General features: G+C 38.2%; 3 protein-coding genes and 1 non-coding gene across 5 annotated transcripts; 2 read left to right on the top strand and 2 right to left on the bottom strand.

The window, feature by feature from the left end:
- Positions 1 to 634: 634 nt before the first annotated feature.
- On the bottom strand, positions 635 to 3,414 carry LOC111995601 (pentatricopeptide repeat-containing protein At4g16390, chloroplastic). Of its 2 annotated transcripts, none has more exons than XM_024027513.2 (2): positions 1,158 to 3,414; positions 635 to 945 (listed from the first exon to the last, which is right to left on the bottom strand). In XM_024027513.2, exon 1 carries the CDS (start codon positions 3,323 to 3,325, stop codon positions 1,205 to 1,207), a length of 2,121 nt encoding a protein of 706 aa, XP_023883281.1. In that variant the 5' UTR covers positions 3,326 to 3,414; the 3' UTR covers positions 635 to 945; positions 1,158 to 1,204. The 2 variants fall into 2 exon arrangements, with proteins under 2 accessions (XP_023883281.1, XP_065633886.1); XM_065777814.1 differs by lacking the exon at positions 635 to 945 and having other exon boundaries at positions 1,021 to 2,645; positions 2,985 to 3,414.
- Positions 3,415 to 11,157: 7,743 nt separating this feature from the next.
- Positions 11,158 to 12,801, top strand: LOC136069532 (uncharacterized). Its single transcript, XM_065778200.1, has 2 exons — positions 11,158 to 12,150; positions 12,454 to 12,801. The coding sequence occupies exons 1-2, from the start codon at positions 11,158 to 11,160 to the stop codon at positions 12,799 to 12,801; spliced, it is 1,341 nt and encodes a 446-aa protein (XP_065634272.1).
- Positions 12,802 to 17,103: 4,302 nt separating this feature from the next.
- LOC111988026 (uncharacterized) lies at positions 17,104 to 17,951 on the bottom strand. The gene is made up of 2 exons (XR_010630607.1): positions 17,506 to 17,951; positions 17,104 to 17,188 (listed from the first exon to the last, which is right to left on the bottom strand). It is a non-coding gene; the product is annotated as an uncharacterized LOC111988026 (transcript).
- A 4,043-nt stretch (positions 17,952 to 21,994) lies between these two features.
- On the top strand, positions 21,995 to 22,963 carry LOC111985515 (uncharacterized). Its single transcript, XM_024017169.1, has 2 exons — positions 21,995 to 22,285; positions 22,370 to 22,963. Exons 1-2 carry the CDS (start codon positions 21,995 to 21,997, stop codon positions 22,961 to 22,963), a joined length of 885 nt encoding a protein of 294 aa, XP_023872937.1.
- The last annotated feature ends 3,797 nt before the right edge of the window (positions 22,964 to 26,760 follow it).

Below are 26,760 nucleotides of genomic sequence, written 5' to 3'. Positions count from 1 at the left end.
GGTTGGTTTAATTTATTTGGTATTTTCACTATTTTGAGACTTTATTACCATGAAATTGAAATATTAGGCTTAACAGTATAATTCATACTTATTTCTTGAATAAGCTTAAATAGTTGGATTAAAATCCAATTTTTTTTTATTATTTGATCAAGCAAAATAGTCCCAACCCAACCCAACTCAATGCCTACAAATTGGATTGAGCTTGTTTTTAGAGTTACCATGAATTGAATTGGGTTGGAAATTTCTTAACCTAATAAGGTCGTGTTGGGATTGAAACTATTCCAAAACCAACCTAACCCATGCACCCCTATCTTTGGGATTAGGAAGAGAACAGCCCAAAAAATTGCGCAAGACAAGGGAGCATGAATCTCATGGTCACGCAAAAAAAAAAATGTCATTTGCCAAGTTATTCAAGGGTGTAATAATTCTTATAAAAGATCTGAATTTTTATTTATTAAGATTTTCCTGAGAAGAGATAGGATCACGTATTCACATACCCCAAGAGATGTAAATCTAATCATAAGAAATGAGCCAATTTGAATATCTAAGCTGATTAAATCATTTAAGTTCTTCAACAATGTTTTATTAATTTGTTTATCTTCTTGCCAATAGCTTTACCTACTAGATCATAACCTTGTGCTTGTAAACTACTTTCTTCCTACTATTCAATATATTCTTTCATAAAGTCCACAATGATATAGGTCAGAGGATATTTGACACATCCAGCATCAACAGAACAGAATTCAAAATCACATCTTTTCAGCGGTCCATGGAAACAACACCGGCAAGGCACCAGTTGCCTCAAGTCTCGAATCACTTATTACCTCTCCGTCTTTATCTTCCATTGTCACAGCAACAGCTTCTTCCTTTTTTTTCTTTTTTCCTTTTTGCTTGAAAAATAGTAAAATACAAAACAATACTTTCCCAATTCCCATGTAGCTGTTCCTGAATTTATTCAATCATGGTCCTATTAGATCTGATGTATAATGTATTAAGGGATCAGAGTACAACTATAGGAAATTTTATCCAACAATTCTTAAAACTTCATTAACTCTACAAGAGATTAAAGTATAAATAGATTTCATCGTCTAATATCATCTCCTATGAGAGAAAAGATCAAAAACAAATAAAAGAAGCATTTGAGAAGCAGCACATACCACTTCTAAGCATTACATATCAATGAGAAGAGCAGTACATGAAACACCTAAGCAGCAACTAATCCAAGTGAACTTCTTGACTCTAACCACGATTGGGCTGCGACCTTTGTAGTCAAAAACCAGCCAACCTTATCTGGAGCCTCATGGAATGGAGCGTTGAGTTCCTTCAAATGTGACTCAAAAACAGCTGCTAACCCCTTATCTGAGTACTTGTGCTTCCCATGTCCAGTATTGATTCCAAGCAACGGAGGAAGCTCCTCCCCAGATTCCAATGCCTTGGTCAAATCATTTATCCATACCTGCAATGCAGTCAAGGCTGCGCCAAGAGAGAGACCCTTTAGATATAGAGACCATTGGGTTGAAGACCTAGACTGAATATCTGTGTATATCTCAAGTGTAATCCCCAAGTCTAGTAGCTCACATGCTCTCTGCAACAGATCTAGTTTGACACAGATATCAATTAAGCAATTGCAATATGCCTTCCTTACATCAGAACCAATGGAATCAAAGAGTTCTGACAATCCCCTTTTAAATTCTTCATCATTATCTTGCTCCCCCACCAATAGTTGTACCACATGACCAAGCTTGGAATCAGCCTTCTCAACACAATCAGTAAGCTTACTAAGTTCTTCCTTTGGTGTTTGGGTCATGACATTCAGAAGACAACAGCAGAAGCGTTCATCTGGAGTAATTCCCAGCTCCAAGAGTTGATGGAATGTCCTCACAACATCATCAGTACGCTGAGCTTTCCCATAACATTGTATGAGTGATGTCAGAACAAAGATGTTTGGCTCATAACCTGCTTCAAACATTTCATTCAATGTCATCTCAGCCTCTGAGACTTTACCACTGCAGGAATATACGGTAATCAAGGATGAAAAAGACCAACTGTCAGGCTTGCAGGTCCCGGAATTTTTCATATCTTCAACAATCTCAACAGCCTCATCAACATAGCCAAGATCAGCACACATTGCCAAAATTGTGTTGTAGAGAACTACAGACAACTCCACCCCCTTCTCCTTCACCTCCTTATACACACTAAGCGCATCTTCACCATATCGAGCTCTACCATAAGCCCGTAAAAGAGATGCATATGTCCCGAAATTCGGCAAAAATCCATTTTTTTTCATCTCTCTGTAAATGATCTTAGCTTGCCAAGGCCTCTTAGCTCTTCCCATTGCATCAATCAAAGTGTTATATATAACCAAGTTAGGCTTCACACCAAGAGCTTTCATCTCTTCATAAACATTCAAGCACCCATCAAAATTTCCTGACGATCCATAGATTTTAATCAATGTTGAGAATGTCACTGGATCAATTCGCCATTTTTGACTTCTAGCTCTATCATACAAGCTCAAAGCCATATTAACATTACCAGCCCGTCCATAGGCATCTATCATAGCCGAATACGTAACACCATCAGGAACACACCCAAAACTGGGCATCTTCTCAAACCACTCGACAGCCTTATGTGGAAAAGAACATAACCTAGCACAAGTAATCATAGTTGAAAACGTAGTGTTAACAGGTTTAACTCCTCTCTCAAGCATTTCATCAAACAGCTTCTCTGCTCTATCAAAATCCCTACACTTTCTAAACACTTTCAAAGTCACATTATAAAGTATCACCTCCCTACTTAGCTTCAACCTTTGTTGAAAGTACCTAAGTGCAAGGTATGCAGTTTCTGGATTCACCATATTATTAATAACAGTCACTGCATCTTGTTCTAAAATTCTATCACCTAAACCCCTAAGAACTTCAACAACATCTTCCTCATTTGGACTACATGAATTCAAAGACTCAGCCATTTTTACAAGAGAAGCATACCTTGCATCATAGGAATTCTTGCGAAGCTGTGAAGCTCTGGAGCTTTTGGGATTGACCCAGATATAGTTTTTGGAGGAGGACCCAGATTTTCCATCTGGGTATTGAGAATCATTGCCCTTTGAGGGGTTTAAGTTCTGGGTTTCTTGTGGGATTGGGTCTTGTAGAGAAACATGGGTTATTTGAAGTAAGGTTTTTGGTTGAGATGGGAGAAGAGTGGGCTTGAAAGAGTAGGTGAAAGTTGAGGTTTTGGAACCAAGTTTTGGTGGAGAGGAAAGAGAGTTGCAGAGAGGTTGACGGTCGTGGAAAAGGGAGGAAGGTGAAGAGCAGAGATGGTAAGCCATTTCCCCCTCTCTCTCTCTGTGTTTATTTTGGGGGGCTTATTAGAGGGAGGGAGGAGGCCTTATCAAGTGAGCCGTTTATGAGCAATTTATTTTTCACTATATTGTCCTTACTCCTTATAGTTTCATCATTTCATGTGTAGCTACTAAACTTTTTTTTTTTTTGTTTTTTTTTTTGAGAAACAGCTTCAAACCTTTAGGATATAGGATATAGGTATAAAACTCCCTCCTATAAACTTAAATTCTGGTCATTGTCCTCCCATACTTCATAAGCATTTATATTTATAGAGTGTGCATCGTGTCAAGAGTGCGTAGTGGTAGTTTCAACCATTTTTTAGTAAGGTAGAGTTGTGGGTTGCAGCTAATTGACTTAATTATTGGTAAATTTTTTTTTTTTTTTTGTCAAATAAAATATATGAGATTTGATTCATGGCTATACAAAACAACAATTATAAAAAAACGGAAACCTACCGTATCATATTTATCAACCAAAAAAGAGCGAGGCAGGGTTATCCATTTAGCATGGGATTTGGTTTTTTTTTTGTTTGTTTTTGTTTTTGTTTTTTTGGTTATATTTTGATAGTTAATGGGTTTAGGGGATTTATATCGTGGATGTTTTTGTTTGGAAACACTTGGAGGTTGACATTGAGCTACAATTACATAATTTTTGGCTATCTTTTATTTTTCAAAAAAATACTTTTGGTAAATGCATCAACTGCAATTAATGTTTCACAAAATAAGACCTAAACAATATGGGGAAATTTATACCAACCCGGCCTCCCTTGAATGAATGAATGAAAAAAAAGGCTTTAAAAAAAAAATAAAAACCTTAATTTCCAATTAGACATGGTGTGGACAGTGGTTTAAGTGGACACTAAAATAGGAAATTCCATATTTTTTAGAGCCTTTTTTTCAGTCATTTAAGGGATGTTAGTGTAAATAGTTTGCATTTCATGAGAGGAGAGTGTCTTATTTCTAGAGAGAGGTAAGTGTAATAACGGAAAAAACCGCATTGGAGGTTAATGCAATTGTCCCCTTAAAAAAAAGGAATGGCCTTTGTCTTATATTGTGAATGTTGGAATATTTGAAATTTGTTAACTTTGCTGTTTGTTGCAATTTTCTAGGAATTTTCTTTTAGCTGTTGAAGCATTGGAAATTGGATGTTGATAAACTGTCGACAATAGGAACCGTTTTTTATTTTCTATTTATTTATATATATAAATGAAAAAGAGATGTCAATGGAATTTTATTTGTCACTTGAATTGCTTTTATGAAAATAAATATTGAATTTAATATGGCCTTGCACACTTTGATGATGAATTTTTATGGGTGTGTAGCCATTGTCATGTATCTAACTCATACATTAGGATTGGGGCATGCAAATAAAAAGGCTCTAAGTTTGATCTAAAGGGATTATCGTAGGTTTAATTATCAGAGAAGCAATAACTACATGTTTTGGAATATATTTTGCGATTTTTTTTATTACAATGTTTTGCGATTTAGAAGTTTGCATTCTTGTTTTTTTTCTTTTTTCTTTTTTTGACCAAAAAATGTTTAACATTGTAAGGTTAAGGTTTTGAATTATAACTCTTCTTTAAAAAAAAAAAAGGTTGTGACTTATAAATGTGAATTTTATTTTTTTTTTCATTTTATGCTAAAAAAAAATGTTTAACATTGTAAGGTTAAGGTTTTGAATTATAACTCTTCTTTAAAAAAAAAAAGGTTGTGACTTATAAATGTGAATTTTTTTTTTTTTTTTTCATTTTATGCTAAAGGTCCGTACACTTATATCTTCTGGGGACACAGATAATATTATCCTTTTTTCTTTTTCTTTTTCTTTTTTTTCTTGAATGATAAATTTATTTATTTATTTTGTTAATGAATGATAAAACTTTATTGAAACAACGACAACGGGCACAGCAAAGGACCATGGCACGAATGAAGGATGGGCTACGGAGGGTCCAAATTAACATCAAACGGGCCAACAAAATCGAAAGTCAAGGCCCAACGAGCAAAGGGATTTGCCTTTGCCTCTCTAAAACCCAAGGAGAAAGAGAACTGGGAAAGCCTCCAGTGAGGCAGTGATAGATTCACTTTCTACACAAATCTTGCTCAATTGCCTGACTTAATTCAAACATTTGAGTGAGCAGAGTTGTGGGGGTTCCTGTTAATTGTCTAACTTAATTCAATTGGTAAATCTGTTGTCGTTAAATAAGAGATATGAGTTCGATTTCTTCCTATACTAAAAGAGCAATCATTATGAGTGAACGCCAACTCTATCAAATTTATCAACAAAAAAAAATAGCAAGGCAGGTTTTTTTTTAGTTGGAGGATAGGGTTTTAAATTGTGGATGTCTTTATTTGGAAACACATAGATGTACCAATTGTGCTACAACTTACAAGACTTTTGACTATCCTTTTCTTCTTCTTTTTTTAATTTTTGGTAAATATATCAACTGCAATTAATTTTTCACAAAATTACACTTAAAAAATAGGAAAAATTTCATTGACCTCTTTTGAATATATGAAAAATATGAAATTCTATATTTAAGTGAATTACACAACAGTTTAAGTAGAGGATAAAGTATGAAATTCTATATTTTTTAAAGTCTTTTTTTAATCATCTAAGGGATGTTATTGTAAATAGCTTGTATTTCAAGAGAGGTGAGCCATATTTCAAATTAGATGGGAGATAAGTATAATAACGAAAAACCGAGTCGGAGGTCAATGCAATTTTCCCCTTAAAAAAAGTAATGGCCTTTGTCTCATAGTGTGAATGTTGAAAGGACAAAGTTTAGCTACAAAATCGATTGTAGCCTTAAGCTACAAACTCACTTAAAATTAAGCTACAAACTCACTTAATATCTTTTTATTGGAAGTGAATTTTGACAAATCCACCATTGGATTGCATTTTCTTCTTATATCCTCCATGTTTGTAAAATTTCAAGAAAATTAAAGATCAATAGCTACGTCATCAATAAATTTTTAAATTGCAAGTTTTTGTAATTTAAAATTATGCATAAAATATAAGATTATAGATTATATAGTAAATGATATCCGATTGACACAAAAATTGACATGTGCATTAAGAGCGTAAAGAACATGTAATTCAGCGGTTAGATTTTCAAAATATACAGTAATATTTATTTTATTAAGTGAGTTTGTAGCCTAAGGCTACAACCAATTTTGTAGCTAAACTTTGTCCATGTTGGAATATTTGAAATTTGTTAACTTTTTGCAATTTTCTAGGAATTCTCTTTTAGCTGTTGAACTATTGGAAATTGGTTTTTGATAAACTATCGACTACAGGAACTGTTTTTTATAAATAAAATAAAAAGAAATGTCAACAGGATTTTATTTGTCACTTAAATTGCTTTTATGAAAATAAATATTGAATTTTAATGTGGCTTTACACACTTTTACAATGAATTTTTATGGACGTGTGGCCATTGTCATGCATCCAAGTCATACATTGGGATTGGAGCATGACAACAAAATGGCTCTAGATTTGATTATCGTAGGTTTAATTATCAAAAAAGTAATAACTACATGTTTTGGGATATGTTTTGTGATTTAGAAGTTCTTCTTCATGTTCTTTTCTTCTTTTTTCTGGACTAAAAAATGTTTAACATTCTAGGGTTTAAGGTTTTGAATTATAAATGTGAATTTTTTTTTTCATTTTTCTTTTGGAGTGATCTGAAGTTAATGGATTAAATTTTTCACTAGAAGATGAATTGTAATGTTGCAAATTGTGTAAAATGCCATGGCTTGTACTATATTTAAATTAATCTAATGACCCATATTTTGGTAGGATGTTGATCCTTGAGTTGATTATGAATGTAAGTGGCAACAGATTTTATTTTGAAAGACAATTGCATTTTGAAGTTATGACTATGATTACGGTTGCAGTACCAATGGTTCAATGTTGATAGACGGTTAAGGATTATAAAATTGTATGGTGCTATGAGTTTTGGGTTATTGGATTAACTCTCCAATAATAAAAAAAATTATGATACTTTTACCTAGCTAATTTTAGAGTAGTCTATTGGAAATTTTAAAAGGTTTGATAATTTTTATGGAGATGATCTTCTCAAGCCTTATACAAACCACAAACTATGGTTTCATACTGGATGGTAAAGTTATGAAGATTTGGATTTATTTTATGAGTTCAGTAAAAATATCACTGTGACAGAATATAATACCTAAAAGGGTAGAGATGATCAAAATTCTATTTAATCTTGTATAGTGATTATGCGTGATTGAGGAAATCTACAAGAGCGACGCTCAGGAAGTTCGTTGTTTGTCAACCGATAGGATAATGACTTTATGAGATAGAGGCAAAGATAAAACATCCATGATCTGACATTTTCTCGTCTCATTACCATTCTTAGTAAATACGAGTAATAAGCATGATTAGTTCATTAGAAATTGGAGTAAGCGGCAAACTAATAGTTGAAGGGATTGTTTCAACATAAGCACCGATATTTGCCGAATGATGATGTTTTGTTTTACATAATAGAGTTATTCTTATAGTGGATTAAATTTCCAAAAAATTTCTTATGAATATAAAAAGTCTCTCCAAATCTACTTGGCCATTCTCTGCTTTTTTTTTCTTTTTTTTTTTCCAGATTCTCCGACACTTTTGCCTGGGTATAGTACACCAATACACTTTTTTGCTAAAGGGCCGTACACTTTTTGGAGACAGATAATATTTATCATTTTTTAAAATTCTTTTTTGTGCTTGAACTATAGACTTATTTTTATTTTGTTAATGAATGATAAACTCTATTGAAACAACGGCAAAGGGCACAACAGAGGTCTATCCTCACAGGCCCGAATGAAGGATAAAGGGCCCAACAAAATCAAAAGTCAAGGCCCAACGAGTTAGATTTGCCTCTCTAAAAGCCCAGGAGAAGGAGAAAGCCTTCACTGATAAGTCTCGCTTTCTACACAAATCTTTTCTCAATCTCTGCTGATTTGCTAATTGGATCAACCACTTGTTCAAGGATAGATAATATTATCCATTTATCCTTGAACAATGTTAGACCCATCTAAAAAAAAATTACACAATTTTTTTCATAATTTATTGAAATGGTAAATAGTAATTTGTGCAACATTATTTTTACATGAATCTACATTGTTTTTATTGTAATTATTATAAGTCAATTATACGTTGTTATCCCTATAATTGACAAAAGGAAAAGGCCATGAATTTTTTTTTTAAATTTTTTATTTATAGATAAGATAGAATTTTAACACACCCGTGATAATTGTCTTTTCTCAGTGGACTATATTACCAATTAAGCTAACTTCAACCAAACGAAAATTTATCAAATTGTACTATTTTAGTGACTAGACTTATTTGTATATTATCTTGTAGTGTCAATTCATTCGTAGCCTAAACAAAAAACTGACAATTCATGAACCAAAAGCCTGAGGGTTGGTTTGACACTCTGGCTTGGTCACCTCAATCAGTTTAATTCTCATTGCTTGAATCACTCGTTCATTGTATTTTCATAGGCCACATGATGAAATGAACTGGACGAGACTTATTAGAGTGATACACCTTTTGATGGGAAACGTATCTAACAATTAAATTGATTTTTATAAACAAAATAGTATAAAATTTCTTCATATGAAAAATAGTAAAATACTTTTGAAATTTTATTATATTTAAAATAGGCGCAGTGAGTTTTAATTGATCAAATTTGTTGTTGTTGAATAAGAAAATTGTAATTGAATTTTGCCTATACTATACTTAAAAAAATAAAATAAAAAAAAACTGTTAGTGTCTAAACATGTTATAGTAAAGAGAATCATCATGAAATTCACACTACAATTCCAAATTATATGGTATCTAATAAAACGAAATGGGTGCACATGAACAGCCAAACTCATAAAAATAATGAAAGAGGACTAGAAGGTGCAATATGCCATATTTTAAGCATTATTCCTTGTACAATCTGCTTTATTTTAAATTATTGCCCTCCTGATGTGATATATTTTTTGTCGTTGATTATAGTGGAGCCAAGATTACCTTGTTATGTAACCTTCAGTCCTATTGTCCAAATGCTCTATAATCATTTAAATCTAATTTAAAAAAAAGTTTATAAACGTGTTGAGATAAAAAAGCATATCTTGGTAAATAGGAAACTATTTGATCATTCAAAAAGCTGTAAATTTCTTAGCCTACTCCATACAGTGGGCATAGGAGATACTGTGTCCATTCAGAGAGAGCCAAAGTGATTTTGCTATCTTCCAAATCCCACTATTTTGATTCATTTTAATGGTACTAAATTAGCCAACTACCCTGTTTCCAATCTTTCTATACATGTGTGAATCTGGTTGGTAGAGGTAGAGCTGTTTGTTTTTCTCCCCCGCCTCTTGTTTCCTTTGACAAGTGATGCTAAAGAAAACTTGTAGACCTTTTTCATTAAAGGAAGAAAGTAGCGCAAAAATATAGTGCTAAATGGTGCTTTGCTTTCTAGTGGCTTTATAGAAAAGATTTATGTGTCATTTTAAAGTTTAAAGTCATGTAAAAGTTGGATAAAGGGACAATGTTACAAGGGGCTCATATATATAAAATATTTTTTCTGGTTCAATTACATTCTGGACCAACAATGCCCAATTATTTACAGCAAAATAGATAGCTTTCATTAGGTGTGAGTTTCAGTTAGTTTAACTGGTAAATACTTTTGTCTTTGAATAAAATATTTGAGGTTTGATCTACAATTACACTAAAAACTAATTGGTATTATTAGTTTGATGATAAAGAGTAATTAGCAAGAGCAACATCAACTATCTTAAAAAAAATATATAAAAGAAAAAAGAAAAGCTTTCTGCTAGGTGAAGCAACACCAGAGTCCACTTTGCCCAGTCCCTTTCACTTTTGTTTACCTCAATTTATTAGTTCTTTTCTCTTTTTGGCTTTTCAAAAGAGATGTAAAGAAATTTCGTTACACTTATTTCAACCTTTTGATCTATCATATACATGGTTGCTTACAGCTCACCTTTCAATAATCTCTTTCTTATCCACATCCATCATTGCAAAGAAAGTGAATTTCATAATTCACATATATTTCTAAAGGTAATTTCGTGTAAAGATGAAGATTAAGAGTTCGATTGTGACTTGTGAGTGTATGATTCATGGAGTCAAATTTTTATTTTTTTTGGGTTAGAAAAAAGTCAAGCTCATCCAATAGAGAAAGTAAAGCTCATCCAATAGAGAAAGTAAATAAGTGGTCCAAACTCGAGCTCACTCTTTTAAGGAAGAGCCAGAAGTACTACTAGGCCAATTTTTGGAGTCATTCTTCCAACCTATATTTCTAAACATCAAATATCATTCATTTTTTATGCACTAGAAGGAATTTGGCAGTATCACTGAGATACATCATGCCACTTTCACATGGGATGGGTGCGATACCCCTCTCACATGAGAGTGGGTGTGATACATCTCAATGACAAAAAATAAACATTGATTTATGTAAAGGACAAATTTGCCAAAGAACCAACTTAAATGTTCTTATTAGGGGGTGGAAACACTTGAATTGTACTATTTGGTATAAACAATTTAAAAACTTTATAAAAAAATTATTAAAAAAAAAAATGACACACACACACAAATAGCAACAACAATACGTATGTGATAAGAAAGAATTTTGGGAGAGTGTGTGGCATAAAAAAAAGAGGAAAAATATGAGTCCCTCCAAACACCGGACTCTCTCTAGAGAGGAGGAAGCTGAGTTACTGCGAAGCAAAAAAAAGGTGAAAGACGTTCACCATGCTAATTCAATGACGGTCCAAATGAAGGTAGTCAACCACAGAGACACCAGAGTATGGGGGGGTCGCCTAAAACTTCCTTTAGGGACAAACTAGTCGGAGAAATCCCAGGAGCGTTCGCAAAAGCTTTTGACTTTACGGATTTGATGGACGATGACGCCGAGTCAGATGATGAGATTGCTGACCTCCGGGAAGGTTTAGCCGCGGTGCAGCTATCCAAGGAAACCAAGCTGCGAATTCGAGGACCGTGGTCTCAAACGCTGATAATCAAACTGTACGGAAGATCCATGGGTTTTAACTTTCTCCAAAGCAAGCTTCAACTTCTTTGGAAACCAGCCGGAAGGTTGGACTGCGTTGATCTAGGATATGATTTCTATTCCGTTCGGTTCACCCTGAAAGAGGATATGGATTCAGTTTTAGAGAAAGGCCCTTGGTTCATCGGAGGGCAATTTTTATTGATCCGACCTTGGGAGCCTTTTTTCAAACCAGCGGTGGCCAATGTTTCATCGATAGCGGTGTGGGTCCGGCTACATGCGTTACCGTTGGAACTTTATGAAACGGAGGTACTTGAACAGATTGGGGATGCCATTGGTAAAGTTTTACGGATTGATGCACAAACTGCCATGAAAGCGAGAGGGAAATACGCAAGATTATGTATTCAAGTGGATATGAATAAGCCTCTCATTAATACAGTGCTTATAGGTAAGTTTGAGCAGCCGGTGAGCTATGAGGGGATCCAGAAGTTGTGTTTCACGTGCGGTAGGCTAGGACACAAGAAAGATGATTGCCCACACATCATCCGGACCGCTACATCGCCGGAGATAGGAGGTAACGATGACCATGGTGATTCTGCAGGGTCACGCATGGTGCATGACATGGATAGTACAATCGCTGGGGGTGGCATGTCAGAAGGTAGTGGAACAGCTAAGGATAACGACTCGTACGGGCCTTGGATGTTAGTGACACGCAAGAAAGCTGGACAGCGTGGCATAAAAAATTCCACAGTTGTGGAAGGACACACAGGATCGTGGAGAGTAGTGGTTCACCAGGTAGGTGGACATGGGCTTTCAATGGAGCCCAATCCATTGGGCTGGGCCAAGGAGACTAGTCCGTAGAAGAATGGTTCTTTGGAACCCAGCGTTAAGGTAAATCATTTGGACCCATTTCGTGTGGGGACTAGTTCGAATGGACATGTGGTCAGCCCACACTTGAGCCCGTCAGTAAGGGGTAAAAAGGGGTTAGCAAGGAGTAGGACCATATCTACCCACACAAAGTCAGAAGCTCTTAACACCCAGAATTGGAGTTAGCGCATCTCTGATGGCAGTAAGAGTAGATCTGATAACAACTTTCAGTTTACAACTCCGATTCAAACCGAAGTGGGGCTTAGAGTTAAGGGGAAGAGTAGTGGAGATTCCGGAGGAGGAGAAGGTTCCGTTGAATGCTCAGCCCGATCCAGTGGGTGTGAGGTTGGTGACGGTACTGGGTATCTGACTTGCCACCAAGCCGTGACAGGTGTTTATTCCAAGCCAGGTGTTCAAGCCGACCCCGCTGTCCAGCTGACTCTCAACAGTAAGGTTAGTGAACAGGGGGGTTTTGTTGTAGTGTCCGATTCTGCTCTCAGGGAGGGGTTGGATAAAGAAAATGATGGTGAAGCTGGGATGGATTATGAGGATGGTGGTGGAGTTATTGCTCCTGCCTGATGTGGTTCCTTTTCTCATAAATCATATAATAATGAATATTATAGTTTGGAATAGCAGGGGTGTTTTGAAGCCTAATTTTCAGAAACATGTAAGGGATTTGGTTGGGATCCATAATCCGGCAATCATGGTAATTATGGAAACCCGTCTTGGAGGAGATAGAGCAAGGGAGATCACTGACAGGCTCCCTTTTGATGGTGCAATTCATACGGAGACAATTGGCCTCTCGGGAGGTTTATGGTTGCTGTGGAACACTGATATAGTGGACATTGAGCAGTTGGCTACTATAGAACAAGAGATTCATGTTGAAGTTAAGGTACTATCCTCTAACCTCTCCTGGTTTTTTACTGCAATTTATGCTAGTCCTAGGAGTGAGGAGAGATGTGTTTTGTGGAATAATCTGTCCAGAGTAGCAGAGATGCATAATAAACCCTGGGTGATAGCTGGTGATTTTAATGAACCCTTAATTGATGAGGATAAACTGGGGGGTAGACCAGTGAGCATCAACAGATCCCTTCTATTCAAGGAGTGCTTAGATAGGTGTAATATAGTGGATTTAGGTTTCAATGGGCCAAGATTCACTTGGACAAATAAGAGAGATGCGAATTGTTTTATCCAGGAAAGGATTGATAGATATTTCATGAATCCAAGTTGGTGTCTCCTATATCCAGAAGCTAGAGTTTCGCACCTCACGAGATGCCATTCAGACCACTGCCCAGTTCTTCTTGAAACTCTGCCTAGTAGGATGAATTATCTGAACAGATCGTTTCGGTTCCAAAGCTTTTGGCTCTCCGACCCTTCTTTTCCGAGAGTTGTCAATCAGGCATGGAAGAGGTCGACGGAACTTCCGGAGAATATAGAGAATTTTGCTAAGAAGACTAAGCTGTGGAACAAGAATCATTTCGGGAATATCTTTGCTAAGAAGAAGAGAATCATAGCGCGGCTAGATGGGGTCCAAAGGGCAATGGCGAACAATCCTTTCCCCCCTCTGATTCAGTTGGAATATCAGCTTCTTAAGGAGTTGGATATGGTGAATGGCCAAGAAACGGAGCTCTGGGCCTTAAAAGCTAGAATGAATTGGTTGGTGATGGGTGATCGCAGTACTTCTTTCTATCATGTATCAGCTCTTGCCAGGAGGAAAAGGAACCACATTGTGTCTGTTAAAAATATGGTCGGGGACTGGATTGTTGAGGAAAGAGAAGTTATGAATTATTTTAGGAAAGGTTTCCATGAGCTTTACACCACTTCTCAGGACTCGGCCACAGGGGAGTTAAATTACCATTCTCAATGGCAGGCCAAACTTTCGGAGGAAGAAAAAGAAAGTATCAGCCATATGGTGTCAGAGGAGGAAATTTCAGTTGCTTTGTGGTCCTTGAAGGCTTTTAAAGCCCCTGGACCGGATGGCCTACATGCAGGCTTCTTCCAGCGGTTTTGGGTCATTGTGGGAGACTCGGTTAGAGAAGAAATCAAGAAAGTGTTTAGGGAGAGGAAAGTTCCTGACTATCTCAATAACACAAGCATTGTCCTTATCCAGAAGGTTCAAGGTCCGAAGACAATTGGGAGTTACCGGCCAATAAGCCTTTGTAATTCAGTGTACAAGATCATCTCCAAAGTGTTGGTTGGGAGAATTCGCCCTTATTTGGATAAGATTATTTCCCCTTGTCAGGCAGCCTTTGTTCCAGGAAGACGGGGGGTGGATAATGCAATCATTGTCCAAGAGGTCATTCATACAATAGGTAAAACGAGAGGGAAAGTGGGGTACATGGCAATTAAAATTAACCTAGAGAAGGCGTATGATAAGCTTGAATGGAGCTTTATTAAAAGTATGTTGAGTAGATTCAATCTTCCTTTTTGCCTCATTGAGATTATCATGAGTTGCATTACCACCGTCACAACTTCTATCCTCTTCAATGGAGGTAGCTTGGAGCCATTTACACCAACTAGAGGAATAAGGCAAGGGGACCCCCTCTCTCCGTATATCTTTATCATGTGCATGGAGTATCTTGGTCAGCTAATCCAAGAGAAGTGTGAAGAGGGTGTTTGGAAGCCAGTGAAAGCCTCAAGAAGTGGCCCCTCCTTTTTCTCATCTGTTTTTTGCCGATGATTTAGTCCTTTTTGCAAAAGCTAATACTGAGAATTGTTTGGCTATTAAAGATGTTCTTGATAAGTTTTGTACAGATTTAGGTCAGGTTATAAGCGAAGCTAAATCTAGAGTCTTCTTTTCCCCAAATATTGGCCAAGATGAAGAGGAAACTTTGGTCTCCATTCTTGGGTTTCAATCTACTAATTGTTTGGGGAAGTACCTTGGCTTTCCCATTAGGCACAGCAGAGGATCGAATCAGGATTTTAATTTTGTGCTAGACAAAGTTAAGTCGAAACTCGCCGGATGGAAGGCAAACCTCCTATCTATGGCTGGGAGATCAGTCTTAATTCAAACTGCCTCTTCGACCATTCCGTCTTATGTGATGCAAAGCTGTATGCTGCCTAGGAAGGTGCTAGAGGGAATTGACAGAGTAAATAGAAACTTCCTTTGGGGCTCCTCGGAAAATAACAAAAAAATGCATTGGATAGGTTGGAAAAAGGTTACTAGACCAAAGGAAGACGGGGGCTGGGCCTCCAAATAGCCAGGGGTAGGAATACAGCCTTGCTTGCAAAATTAAATTGGCGGTTTCACACCGAGGAAAAAGCGCCGTGGACTAGGGTGTTGAGAATGAAATATTGTAATCATCAACGGGTCAATTCGAGGAATGTTAACAAGCTATCCAGCTCTAGAGTGTGGAAGAGTTTAAAGAAGGGTGAGGAAGTGTTCAAGAAAGGCATCAGATGGTTACTTGGGGCTGAAAGCAACTTGGATTTTTGGCATGATAATTGGTTAGGGATTGGGCCGTTAAGGCAGGCCATTATTGGTCCCCTGACGTTAGAATCTGCCGGGTTTAAAGTTAAGGATGTTGGTCATTTTGGTGGTTGGAATTGGGAAAAAATGCAGATGGAGTTGCCAAATGATATTAAAAGAGTTATTCAAGCCACTCCCATTCCCATTGCAGCGAGATCAGAAGATAAACTGGCATGGAAGCTTTCAACCAAGGGAGATTTTGACTTAAAATCAGCGTATTCTCTGACCTTAGAGTCTAAATTGGAGGTGCCTTTCAGGGGGAAGTGGATTTGGAAGCTTAAAACCTTGCCAAGAATCCAATTTTTTGTTTGGCAATGTATGCACCAAAGCATTGGTGTTAGGGAGTGCCTCTCAGCACGAGGCATGGCAGTAGATAATTCGTGTCCCATCTGTCATAATGGTACTTAGAGTATAATTCATGTTTTGAGGGACTGTCCATCAGCTAAAGCCATTTGGCACCAACTTGGTGTTCTTTCTTCGGACCCTGCGTTCTTTACAGAGAATCTTAAGGAGTGGTTGTTTTCTAATTGCAATGCTAAGCCGGGTCATAGGCCTGGTCAGTTACCGTGGTTTCAGGTTTTTCTATTTGCAATATGGATGATTTGGAAAATTAGAAACCATCATGTGTTTAAAGGTGAAGTGCAGAACCCGAATGTAACGAAGGAGATTTTGGCCCGTGCCATGGAATACAACTACTGTGCAAGCAGTCACACAGCAGCAAAAAGCGTGGTGTTGAAAAGCATTAGATGGGAGAAGCCCAATACCGGCTGGAAAAAGCTCAACACGGATGGTTCTTCAGTTGATTCTCTTGGATTGGCTGGAGGTGGAGGTGTAGTAAGAGATGAACAGGGGAATTGGGTGCTTGGATATGCCAGGAAAATTGGTTCGGTGAATAGCTTTCTAGCTGAGTTGTGGTCCCTTAGAGATGGGTTATTCCTTTGTGTGCAAGCCCAAGTTCAAGCACTGATGGTAGAGATGGATGCCAAAGCCTTGGTTGATGCGTTTTCAAGCCAGACTAAAGCTTATACTATTGTTTCTTCCTTGAGGGAAGACTACAGAGATTTGGCAACACAGATCCCCCAGGTCAGTTTTAAGCATGTTTATAGAGAAGCAAACATGTGTGCAGACCATTTGGCGAAACTAGGAGCATCCATGGAGACTGATTTTGTTTTCTTTTCTAGTCCTCCTGTGGACATTATTTCTTTTGTTGAGGCTGACTGCCGTGGGTTATATGTAAATAGGCTTTGTCCTGCTTCTGTATTTCCGGTTTAGTTTTAATGTTACAATCCTTTTCTACCAAAAAAAAAAAAAAAAAATTCTTTTTTAGCCACATGAAAAAAAAAAACACAAACTTGTTCATTCGATCATATATACACCTAAAAAAAAATTGAACTTAAGAAAGAGAGACTCACGAGGGATTCTACAAAGCACTTTCTTGATCTTCTTGTAGCAGCGACTGCACTGAAGGTCGACCTTGATCACCATCAATGTTGTCTTCTATAAAAAGCAAAGAAATTTTGGTATATATATCATCCATATTTAAGACAAAAAATACAAAAGCCAAAGAACAATTATGAGCAAAAAAGAGAAACTTGGAGATGTTGCCGACAGAATAATCAGAAAACGAAAAAAAACAGTATCAGGTTCTGACATAAACAAAGAGTTTCAGCGAAAGAATAAGTGGTAGGAGCCAAAAACAAAAGAGTAACTATTGACACAAAATCCCCACCACACAAAAAAAATAGAAGAGACTGGAAAAGTTATCATCAAATGGGTATTAATCAAAGAGAAAAATGATTACAGAATTGACAAACCTTATCCACCCCCATGGCTGTACAGCTTTGAATTCAGATCTCAAAACTCAAACCAAAAATGTATTGAAGGGGCAAACACCGCTCGATTGAGAAATCAGAGTGTAAGTATAATGAATAGGCCACGAGATGAGTTAGAAAGAGTAGTACATATATGCCACTTTGCTAAACCACATCTTAACTAAGAAGACGTGAAAAACGTCAAAACGTCATATGTCGTAGTCTACACCCAATGGGATGCAGACACGTGGGGTTTCCCATTGAATTTTCACGCTCCATCAAGATTAAAGAACTTGTCGTTATTTTACTTGCAGGGTGTGGTTTTTACACTTTCGTTTTTTTGATTGCTGACTCTACAATCTGTCATTTTCCATGTGCTGGATTGGATCTGATTGACCCACCTCACCTTCCAATTTTTCCTACATTATCAAGGAAAATAATACTAATATTAATAATAATAATATAAGGCACTGTACATAGTTTGGCCTGTGAAATTATGGGCCATGCACCCTTAATGGGAACCCTACATGTGTCCCCAACCCCCAGGCTTCTTAGAGTATTGCTTAAGTTTGGGCCAGATCTGATCTGTCATCACAAGGTACTGGTTCATATTGTACAATCACCAATTTCACCCAACCTCTTGATTTTATGTTTGTGCAATTGTGCATGCAGTCAGAATTGTCCAAAATTGTTTGGCTAAGCCTAACCATAACCTTCTATTTATCTCTTCTGAAAAAAATATAAAAAATAGAAAACTAGTTGCAGGCTTTTGCAACTTGAAAGTATATAATCTATCATAACTCCTAACAAACTCCGCCCATTCTAGTCAGAGTTGTGGGCTCATCTTCTAGACTGATCCAATCTAAATATGACTTTAGAATTTTTATTTTATTATATTTATATAAGTGATATTGTGATAGGTTTTGTTTTGTACATCTTATTGCATTGCAGTTTAATTTGTTTTGTTATCTCATTATTTAATTATTATTGGGAAAGTAATAAAAGTTGAAGACCACACACTATTTATTCTAAAATTTTAGTATACCATAAAAAAAAAAAATAGTAAGTTCTCTAATTAGATATCTATATGTACAATAAACTCAACTAATAAAGTTTTACTAAAAAAAACTAATAAAGTTTTTTTGCAATTAATTAAGAGAATTGAGTTTACATATCGCTAAACGAACAATTAAAGTATTCGAATAATAATAAAAAACAATCATTATAGAGTGAATGTTATATATTTAAATTCTATCATACTTACTCTTAAAAAAATCTATCTAAAAAAAAAAAAAACTTAAATGAGAATAGAAGACACTTTTAAAAAGGTATGTTACATTTTCAGCCCCATACTTTAAGGTAGATTTCAAATTAAACATAATAATTTTGTTAATTTAACATTGAATCATATACTTTTAAATTTTATCAACTTAAATCCCCAAAAGAGTAAAATTCAAATTTGAAATGTCCAAAGTTTGAAGTTATATGATTTAGTACAATTATATAATATATATATATATATATATATATCAACTTGAATCGAGGGCAGGTAGGGCCACTAATGGTCAAACCCGAGCATGGTATTCTCAAAAAAAATTTCTTGGTAAATTACAATATATGGGCCTAGGCCCAGTCCAGCCACTTTGCACGATATATATTTCTATTTTAACGGCACAGAGAGAGAGACATTTCGTAGTTATCTAAGGATAACAATAAACTAGTCTTTTTGGATTCTCAAAGTTAGGCTTGGAGTACCTCTCATTTTTTCTTTTTTTTGGCTGAGATGAAAGGACTTGGAGTACCTCAAATCAAAGAGTTGAAAGAGGGATGACGGATCTCAAATTAGAGTAGCTATTGAGGATAATTAATAATAAACCACCCTTGCAAATTATTTTTTGCTTAATCTTTTCAGGACAGCAACATACCACTTTGATTACCCCCGAGTTTTCCTTCTTGTTGTACACATGATCTTATATATATATATTTTTAATTTGTATTATTTTTGGTATTACTCAAATTTTTGAGTCTTTTTAAAATTAGAGGAAAAATGTGAAAGTAATATTTTTTTATATCTCCAAAAAATATATACTTACATATAAAAGAAAATAATTTTTTGCCCTCTTATTTGGGAGAATGTGTACCTTACAATGGGTATATCCTCCAAGACCTTGGCCTAGCTAACTTGTAGTCAAATTTGAGCGTCTCCTTAGCAGCCATCAAAATTGCTGCGGGCCATCTTGGATTAGCCTCAGAAGCATTGGGGATCATAGAAAATAGCTCGTGGAAAGATGCTTCCAAAAAAGCATTATCATCAATGTAAGGTATGGACAACTCCTGATAAATAGGCATAGGTTCTCTGCCATGATGGTAACTAACTGATTCTCAGATATGAACTTGAGTTTTTGGTAGTCACCAACTGATTCTCAAATATAAACTTGAGTTTCTGGTGGAGAGTAGACAAAACTGCACTTGCTGTGTGCAACCAGGGTCTCCCTAAAAGTACATTACACGGAGAATCCACTTTAATATCCTAGAAGTTAATCATGAATAATCTCGAACTAACTTAAATCATTAAACTGTAAGAGGTAAGAAACATACACCTGATGCAATGTATATTTTTCTAGGTGTGGCTTATGTCCGGTGCTTCAGTGCATTGGAGCCGCACCAATTGTGACACGTGTCCCTATTTTTCTCACATTTGGGGCCTTCCACTACTAGTAGGCCCTAAGTGGCCTAAGTGGCCTAATGCAAGAAAGATGTCATTAAAATTAATTACAACGGGAAATCAAAACAGTATGATGTGCACATCGAAGAGGGAATGATTAATAGAAGGTTTTTAATATTTAAAAAATCATTACAACTCAAGCAAAGTAACACTAAAATGAACAATCATTTGTCCCCAACCATGCACACTCATTAACCAAACCCATATCATAGACATCCTACAAACCAACAAAAGAAAATTCAAACCCACGCGGACCATGTGACATATATAGCCATAGGCAACTTGAGTCTAGAACATACATTTTTACTTGCAAGTAGCCAACTAGAACATGATCACCATTATCATCATCATGCACGCATGCAAATTCCCAATTACATGATGGTGCATCCAGAGGAAGTTTCTTCACATCGAACAACTCCTATACCCGCCACCATAACTATCATAAATGGGCCTTCCATAATAGTAGCCATCATAACCTGGGGGTGGCCTACCATAATGGCATGGCCCCCCATCACGACCCTCATAGCATTCCGTACAACACGTCCCAAACCCAACCGGGTAAGCTAGTACAGGTACAGGAACCGGCACTGGAACCGGTTTTGGTGGCCTACCAAGACCATAAAGGCATGGCCCCCCACCGCGACCCTCAGAACATTCCGTACAACACGTCCCAAATCCAACCGGCCGTACAGGCACACAAACCGGTTCAATAGGAGGCTTTGAAACCGGTTCAGTGTATTCTTTTGGTGGTGGCTTCTCCTCCTTCTCAGCAGTTTTTGCTGGTAGGTTGTCCTCCTTAGGTGGTGGCTTGGTCTTCTTATCAGTCTCTTTGATCTCAATGCTCAAAATGGTATCACCACCCTTGCAAATTATCTTTTGCTTTATCTTTTCAGGACTGCAACATACCACTTTTATTACCACCAAGTTTTCCTTCTCCTTGTATTGTTGGTCTTGCACTTCTTTTGTTCACAAAAATTACCAACACGTAATAACTCAGTTTTCGTTATTTATTTATTTATTATTTAGTCACATAAAAACACAAACTTGCACATTCATATATACACTAACATTGAACTTAAGAAAGAGAGACTCACGAGGGATTTAACAAAGCAATTTCTTGATCTTCTTGCGGCAGTGAGGGCATTGAAGGTCGACCTTAATCCACATAAATGTTGTTTTCTATAATAGTAGAGAAATTGTAAGTATGTTATCTGACAGGACTGACGAACTCACTTTCCATAAACGAAGTCAACAATACTGACAAACTTTCCTAGACGAGCAAAGACTCCCACATCATTGACGAAGACAAAATCCACCATTCAATGCAGGGTGGTTACAAGGCCAACTGTACGAATCGTTGGAGCACATTAAAGGCCATTACACAGTACCAAGCGTTACTAAAAGGAGCATTTAGACCCCCATAACTGCTCCAACGGCTAGGAGCCTTAAGAATGTATATAAAGACCACACGTCACCAAGCAGAAGGTACATATAGAAAATAGATTGTAATTCTTTTTATCTTGATATATTGCATTTTTATCCAAAGATATCCATATACTAACTTTGGCATCGGAGGCGCTATGGCAGGCACCACACTGGTGACCATTTTTTGAAAGCACACTCACGCAGGCTGAAGGGTGCTTCCATCTGACTACCTCGACTGACGAACTTACGCTTCATCAGTTTGGTGCCGTTTGTGGGGAGCTGTTGTGACATTTTCACATTTACATTTGAAAACGTTGCTTCCCTAAAAATCTCTATATTCAGATGGAATCTAACCCAAACTCTGCAGCCTTGGCTCAGCAAGTCCAGGCCTTCGCAGCCACTATTGAAGAACTTACTAGACAAAACCAAGAAATGAAGCTGCGGCTCCAACAGAAAGAGAATCAATCAAAGGGCAACTTAGAAGATGAGGAAGATAGCCATAGAAGGAGCAATCCACGCAGACTCACAACTCCTGACGAGCAGAATTCAGATCTTTTACGAGAAATAAGGAAAGAGATGGACGAGTTAAGAAATGCTATCAAGGAGAAAACGGACCAGAGCGTAGACAGGATGGTCAAAGCCATGGATTCCCCGTTCACAGCAGCTGTCTTAGAATGCCCCGTACCAACAAAATTTTGCCTTCCTCAAATTGAGTAGTTTGACAGGCTCAAAGACCCGCAGGATCATCTTAACACCTTCAAGACAACACTGGGCCTCCAGCAGCCCCCTAACGAGATACTATGTCGTTCTTTCCCTACCACTCTAAAAGGAGATGCAAGGGAATGGTTTACCAAGCTGCCAACATCGTCCATTGACAACTTCGACCAATTGAGCAATGCCTTTTTACGGCACTTTATTGGGGGACAGCGTCCCAAGAGGCCAGCAGATTACCTGCTTATTATCCGGCAGGGATTGAAAGAAACCTTGAGGTCATACGTTAAGCGTTTCACTCGGGAGACCCTAGAGGTGGACGAAGTTGATGATAAGGTACAGTTGACGACTTTCAAAACAGGGTTCAAATCCAGAGATCTCGTGGCCTCGCTCGCTAAGAATCCCCCAAAAATGATGGCAGAAATGTTCCTCAAAGCACAGAAATACATGAATGCTGAAGACGCACTAGCAGCCATAAAGGATACAGCGAGGTCAGGAGATAAAGGAAGGAAGGAGGACGAACATAGGGGACATAAGAAGGAGTGCCCAGATCGTCGAACCAATGACGGTAACAGGAGGAAGGACGATAAAAGCTCTTGATAGGTAAAATTTACTCCTCTGGTAATGCCTGTTGACAAAATCTTAACGCAGATTAAGGATGAACATTTCCTCAAATGGCCAAGGCCATTGCATTCATCTCCAAACGTCTGTGACAAGAACAAATATTTCCGGTTCCATAAGGATCATGGCCATTACACCGAAGATTGTCGGGACCTTAAGGAGCAAATAAAAGAGTTAATACGGAAAGGAAAGTTACAAAGATATGTAAAGAAATGAGAGTCTAGCAAATTCAGGGATGAAAACAAAAATCAGAAGGAATCCACATCTAGAGATGAAGGTAACACCACCCAACCCCCCCAGGATATTATTGGTGAAATTAATACAATAACAGGAGGGTCGTCCCTGGGTGGGTCATTCAAATCCCTTAGGAAAGCATATCAAAGGCAAGTGAACAGTGTCTACATGATGCCTCCGTCCAAGCAGTGACGGACAGATCAGGATATGAATTTCAATGAAGTAGATGCCAGAGAAGTGAAGTAGCCTCACAATGATCCATTGGTCATAATGTTGATTATGGAAGGATTCAACACCAAAAGAATCCTCGTAGACAATGGTAGTTCAACAGATATCATCTACCTCCCAGCATTTCAGCAGCTAAAGTTAGATCCAAAGAGACTGCGCCCATTTGACACCCCTCTCGTCAGTTTCAACGGAGACAGGGTATATCCAAAGGGCATGGTGACGTTGACAGTAACAGTGGGGACCTCCCCGAAGCAGTTGACTCGTCAGATAGACTTTTTGGTGGTAGACCGCCCTTCGTTTTACAATGTGATTATTGGAAGACCCACACTCAACAAATGGAGGGCAGCTACGTCCACCTATTGTCTGAAGGTGAAGTTCCCAATGGACAGCGAGGTTGGAGAAGTGAAAGGTGATCAGGTCTTGGCCAGGGAATGCTACCAGGCCGTCTTGGTTGTGAAAGAAAATCACACTTGAACAATTGAAGAGAAAGAGGAAGACAAAATGGAAGCCTTGGAAACGGTGAAGCTGGATGAGGAAGAGGCAACCAAGACGACAAGGATAAGGACGACGCTAAGCCCTAAGATGAAATCAAGGCTAGTCCAGTTCTTAAAAGAGAACCAGGATTTCTTCACTTGGAGCCATGAGGACATGCCTGGTATATCCCCAGAAGTCATCCAGCATAAGCTGGAGGTGGACCCAGAGAAGAAGCCCGTCAAGCAGAAACAAAGGGTCTTTGCTCTAGAACGAGACCAGGCTGTTACAGACGAGGTAAATAAACTGTTGAAGGCAGGATTCATCCGAGAAGTATACTATCCTGATTGGCTCGCAAACGTCATCCTCGTGAAGAAAGCAAATGGGAAGTGGAGAATGTGTGTCGACTTTACAAACTTGAATAGAGCGTGCTCGAAGGATAGTTTTCCTCTACCGAGGATAGACTAGCTCGTGGATTCTACTGCTAGACATAAGTTGTTGACATTCATGGACGCCTTCTCAGGATACAACCAGATAAAAATGGTTGGCGAAGATCAAGAGAAGACTGCCTTCATCACGAGCCAGGGGCTCTATTGCTATAAGGTAATGCCTTTTGGGCTGAAGAACGCAGGAGCTACTTACCAAAGGTTAGTGAACAAAATGTTTAGCAAACAGATCGGTAAGAATATAGAAGTTTATGTAGATGATATGCTCGTCAAGAGTAGGGAAGAACTCACCCACCTGGATGACATAAAAGAGACGTTCGCCACCTTCAGCCAATACCAGATGAAACTGAATCCTAGTAAGTGTGTCTTTGGTGTAGCCTCAGGCAAATTCTTGGGATTCATGGTGTCCCAAAGAGGAATAGGAGCAAACCCGGAGAAGGTACAAGCCATAATGGACATGGCATCACCCAGGACTGTTAAGGAAGTTCAAAAGCTCACAAGAAGAATTGCAGCTCTTAACAGGTTCGTCTCTAGAGCAATGGACAAGTGCCTCCCCTTCTTCAAGACTTTGAAACAGGCATTCAAGCAGACAGACGAATGCGAAGCAGCATTTCAGGAGCTAAAGCGTTACCTGAGCAATCCACCCCTCTTGAGTCCTTCAAAAGAAGGGGAAAACCTGTATTTGTACTTGGCAGTATCAAACACAGCCGTGAGTGCAGCTCTGATTCGAGAAGAAGACAAAAAACAGCTCCCAGTGTACTACGTTAGTTAAGCTTTCCAAGGAGCTGAGTCCAAGTATCCGAAAATTGAGAAGATTGCATTTGCGTTAATAGTTGCCTCACGAAAACTAAGACAGTACTTTCAAGCAAACCCAATCCTAGTTATGACGGACCAACCTATTAAGAAGTTAATGAGCAAACCTGAAGCAGCTGGAAGAATGGTCTAGTGGGCAATTGAACTTAGCCAATTTGATATCAAATACCATCCAAGAACAGCTATTAAAGCACAAGCCTTGGCGGACTTTATTGCCGAATTCACTGCCCTAGACGAGGATAGTCTCACCAACGAGGCTAAGAAATGGACGATACAAACTGACGGTTCGTCAGCCCAAAAGAGGGGAGGAGTAGGGGTCGTCATAATTAACCTCGACGGAGAAATGCTAAAGTATGGAGTTCAGTTGAAATTTTCGGCTACCAACAATGAGGCTGAATATGAAGGAATCTTGACGGGATTAAGACTTGGAAAGGCGTTGGAGGCTAAAAACTTATTAGTCCAAAGCGATTCAAAACTGGTAATTGGACAGATTAAGGGAGGGTATGAGGCAAAGGAAGAGAGAATGCAGAAGTACCTCAAGCAGACGAAGTTTCAAAGATGGCATCGTCAGAAGAAGCGACGATCAGCACAGACGTGATGATAGAGATCCAGAAGAACCCCAACATTGAAGAAGTTCAAACTTTCGCAATTAAGAGCGCAAACAGCTAAATGGCGCCCATCATATCCTTCCTCTAGAACGGGCACCTCCCCAGAATAATGACAAGGCCAGGAAGATCAAGAAGAGGGAGGCCAGTTTCACTATCCTCAACGACATCCTATACAATAGGGGCTTCTCCATGCCTTACTTGAAGTGTGTTAACGAAGAAGAGGCTAAGTACATCCTGGAAGAGATACATAAGGGAATTTGTGGGGACCATGCTGGCCCCAGATCCTTGGTAAGTAAGATCATTCGAACAGGTTATTTCTGGCCTACTATGCAGGTGGACGCAATGGAGTTCATCAAGAAGTGTGACAAGTGTCAACGGTTCGGGAATGTCCAACGACTTCTAGCAGAGAAACTGACAACAATAACATCCCCATGGCCATTTGCACAATGGGGAATTGACATCATTGGTCCAATGCCCATAGGTAAAGGTCAGGTAAAGTTCCTACTTGTCGCTATTGATTACTTTAAGAAATGGGTTGAAGCAGAGCCACTGGCGACCATCACTGAAGCTAGAATCCAAAGTTTTGTGTGGAAGAATATAATTTGCAGGTTCGGGATTCCAAGGACCATCATATCTGACAACGGACGACAATTTGACAGCCAAGGCTTTAGAAGCTTTTGCTCAGGACTGGGCATTAAGAACCAGTTCTCGTCGCTAGGACATCCACAGGCGAACGGGTAGGCGGAGGTGACGAACCGGACTTTACTCAAGATCATAAAAACCAAGCTAGACGACGCAAAGGGTGCCTGGCCGGAAGAGTTACCCAACATCTTGTGGGCATACAGAACCACAGCGAGAACCCCGACAGGAGAGACCCCCTTCAGACGCACCTATGGCACTGAAGCAGTGATCCCGGTCGAGATAAGGGTATCTAGCACCAAACAAGAAGTCTTCAACGAAGAATCCAATGACGATA

This window comes from Quercus suber, unplaced genomic scaffold (assembly GCF_002906115.3).
Source record: "Quercus suber isolate HL8 unplaced genomic scaffold, Cork oak 2.0 scaffold_10, whole genome shotgun sequence".
NCBI classification, from domain to species: domain Eukaryota; kingdom Viridiplantae; phylum Streptophyta; class Magnoliopsida; order Fagales; family Fagaceae; genus Quercus; species Quercus suber.
The sequence above is the reverse complement of the archived record's forward strand: the minus strand, read 5'-3'. Positions and strand labels throughout refer to the sequence as shown.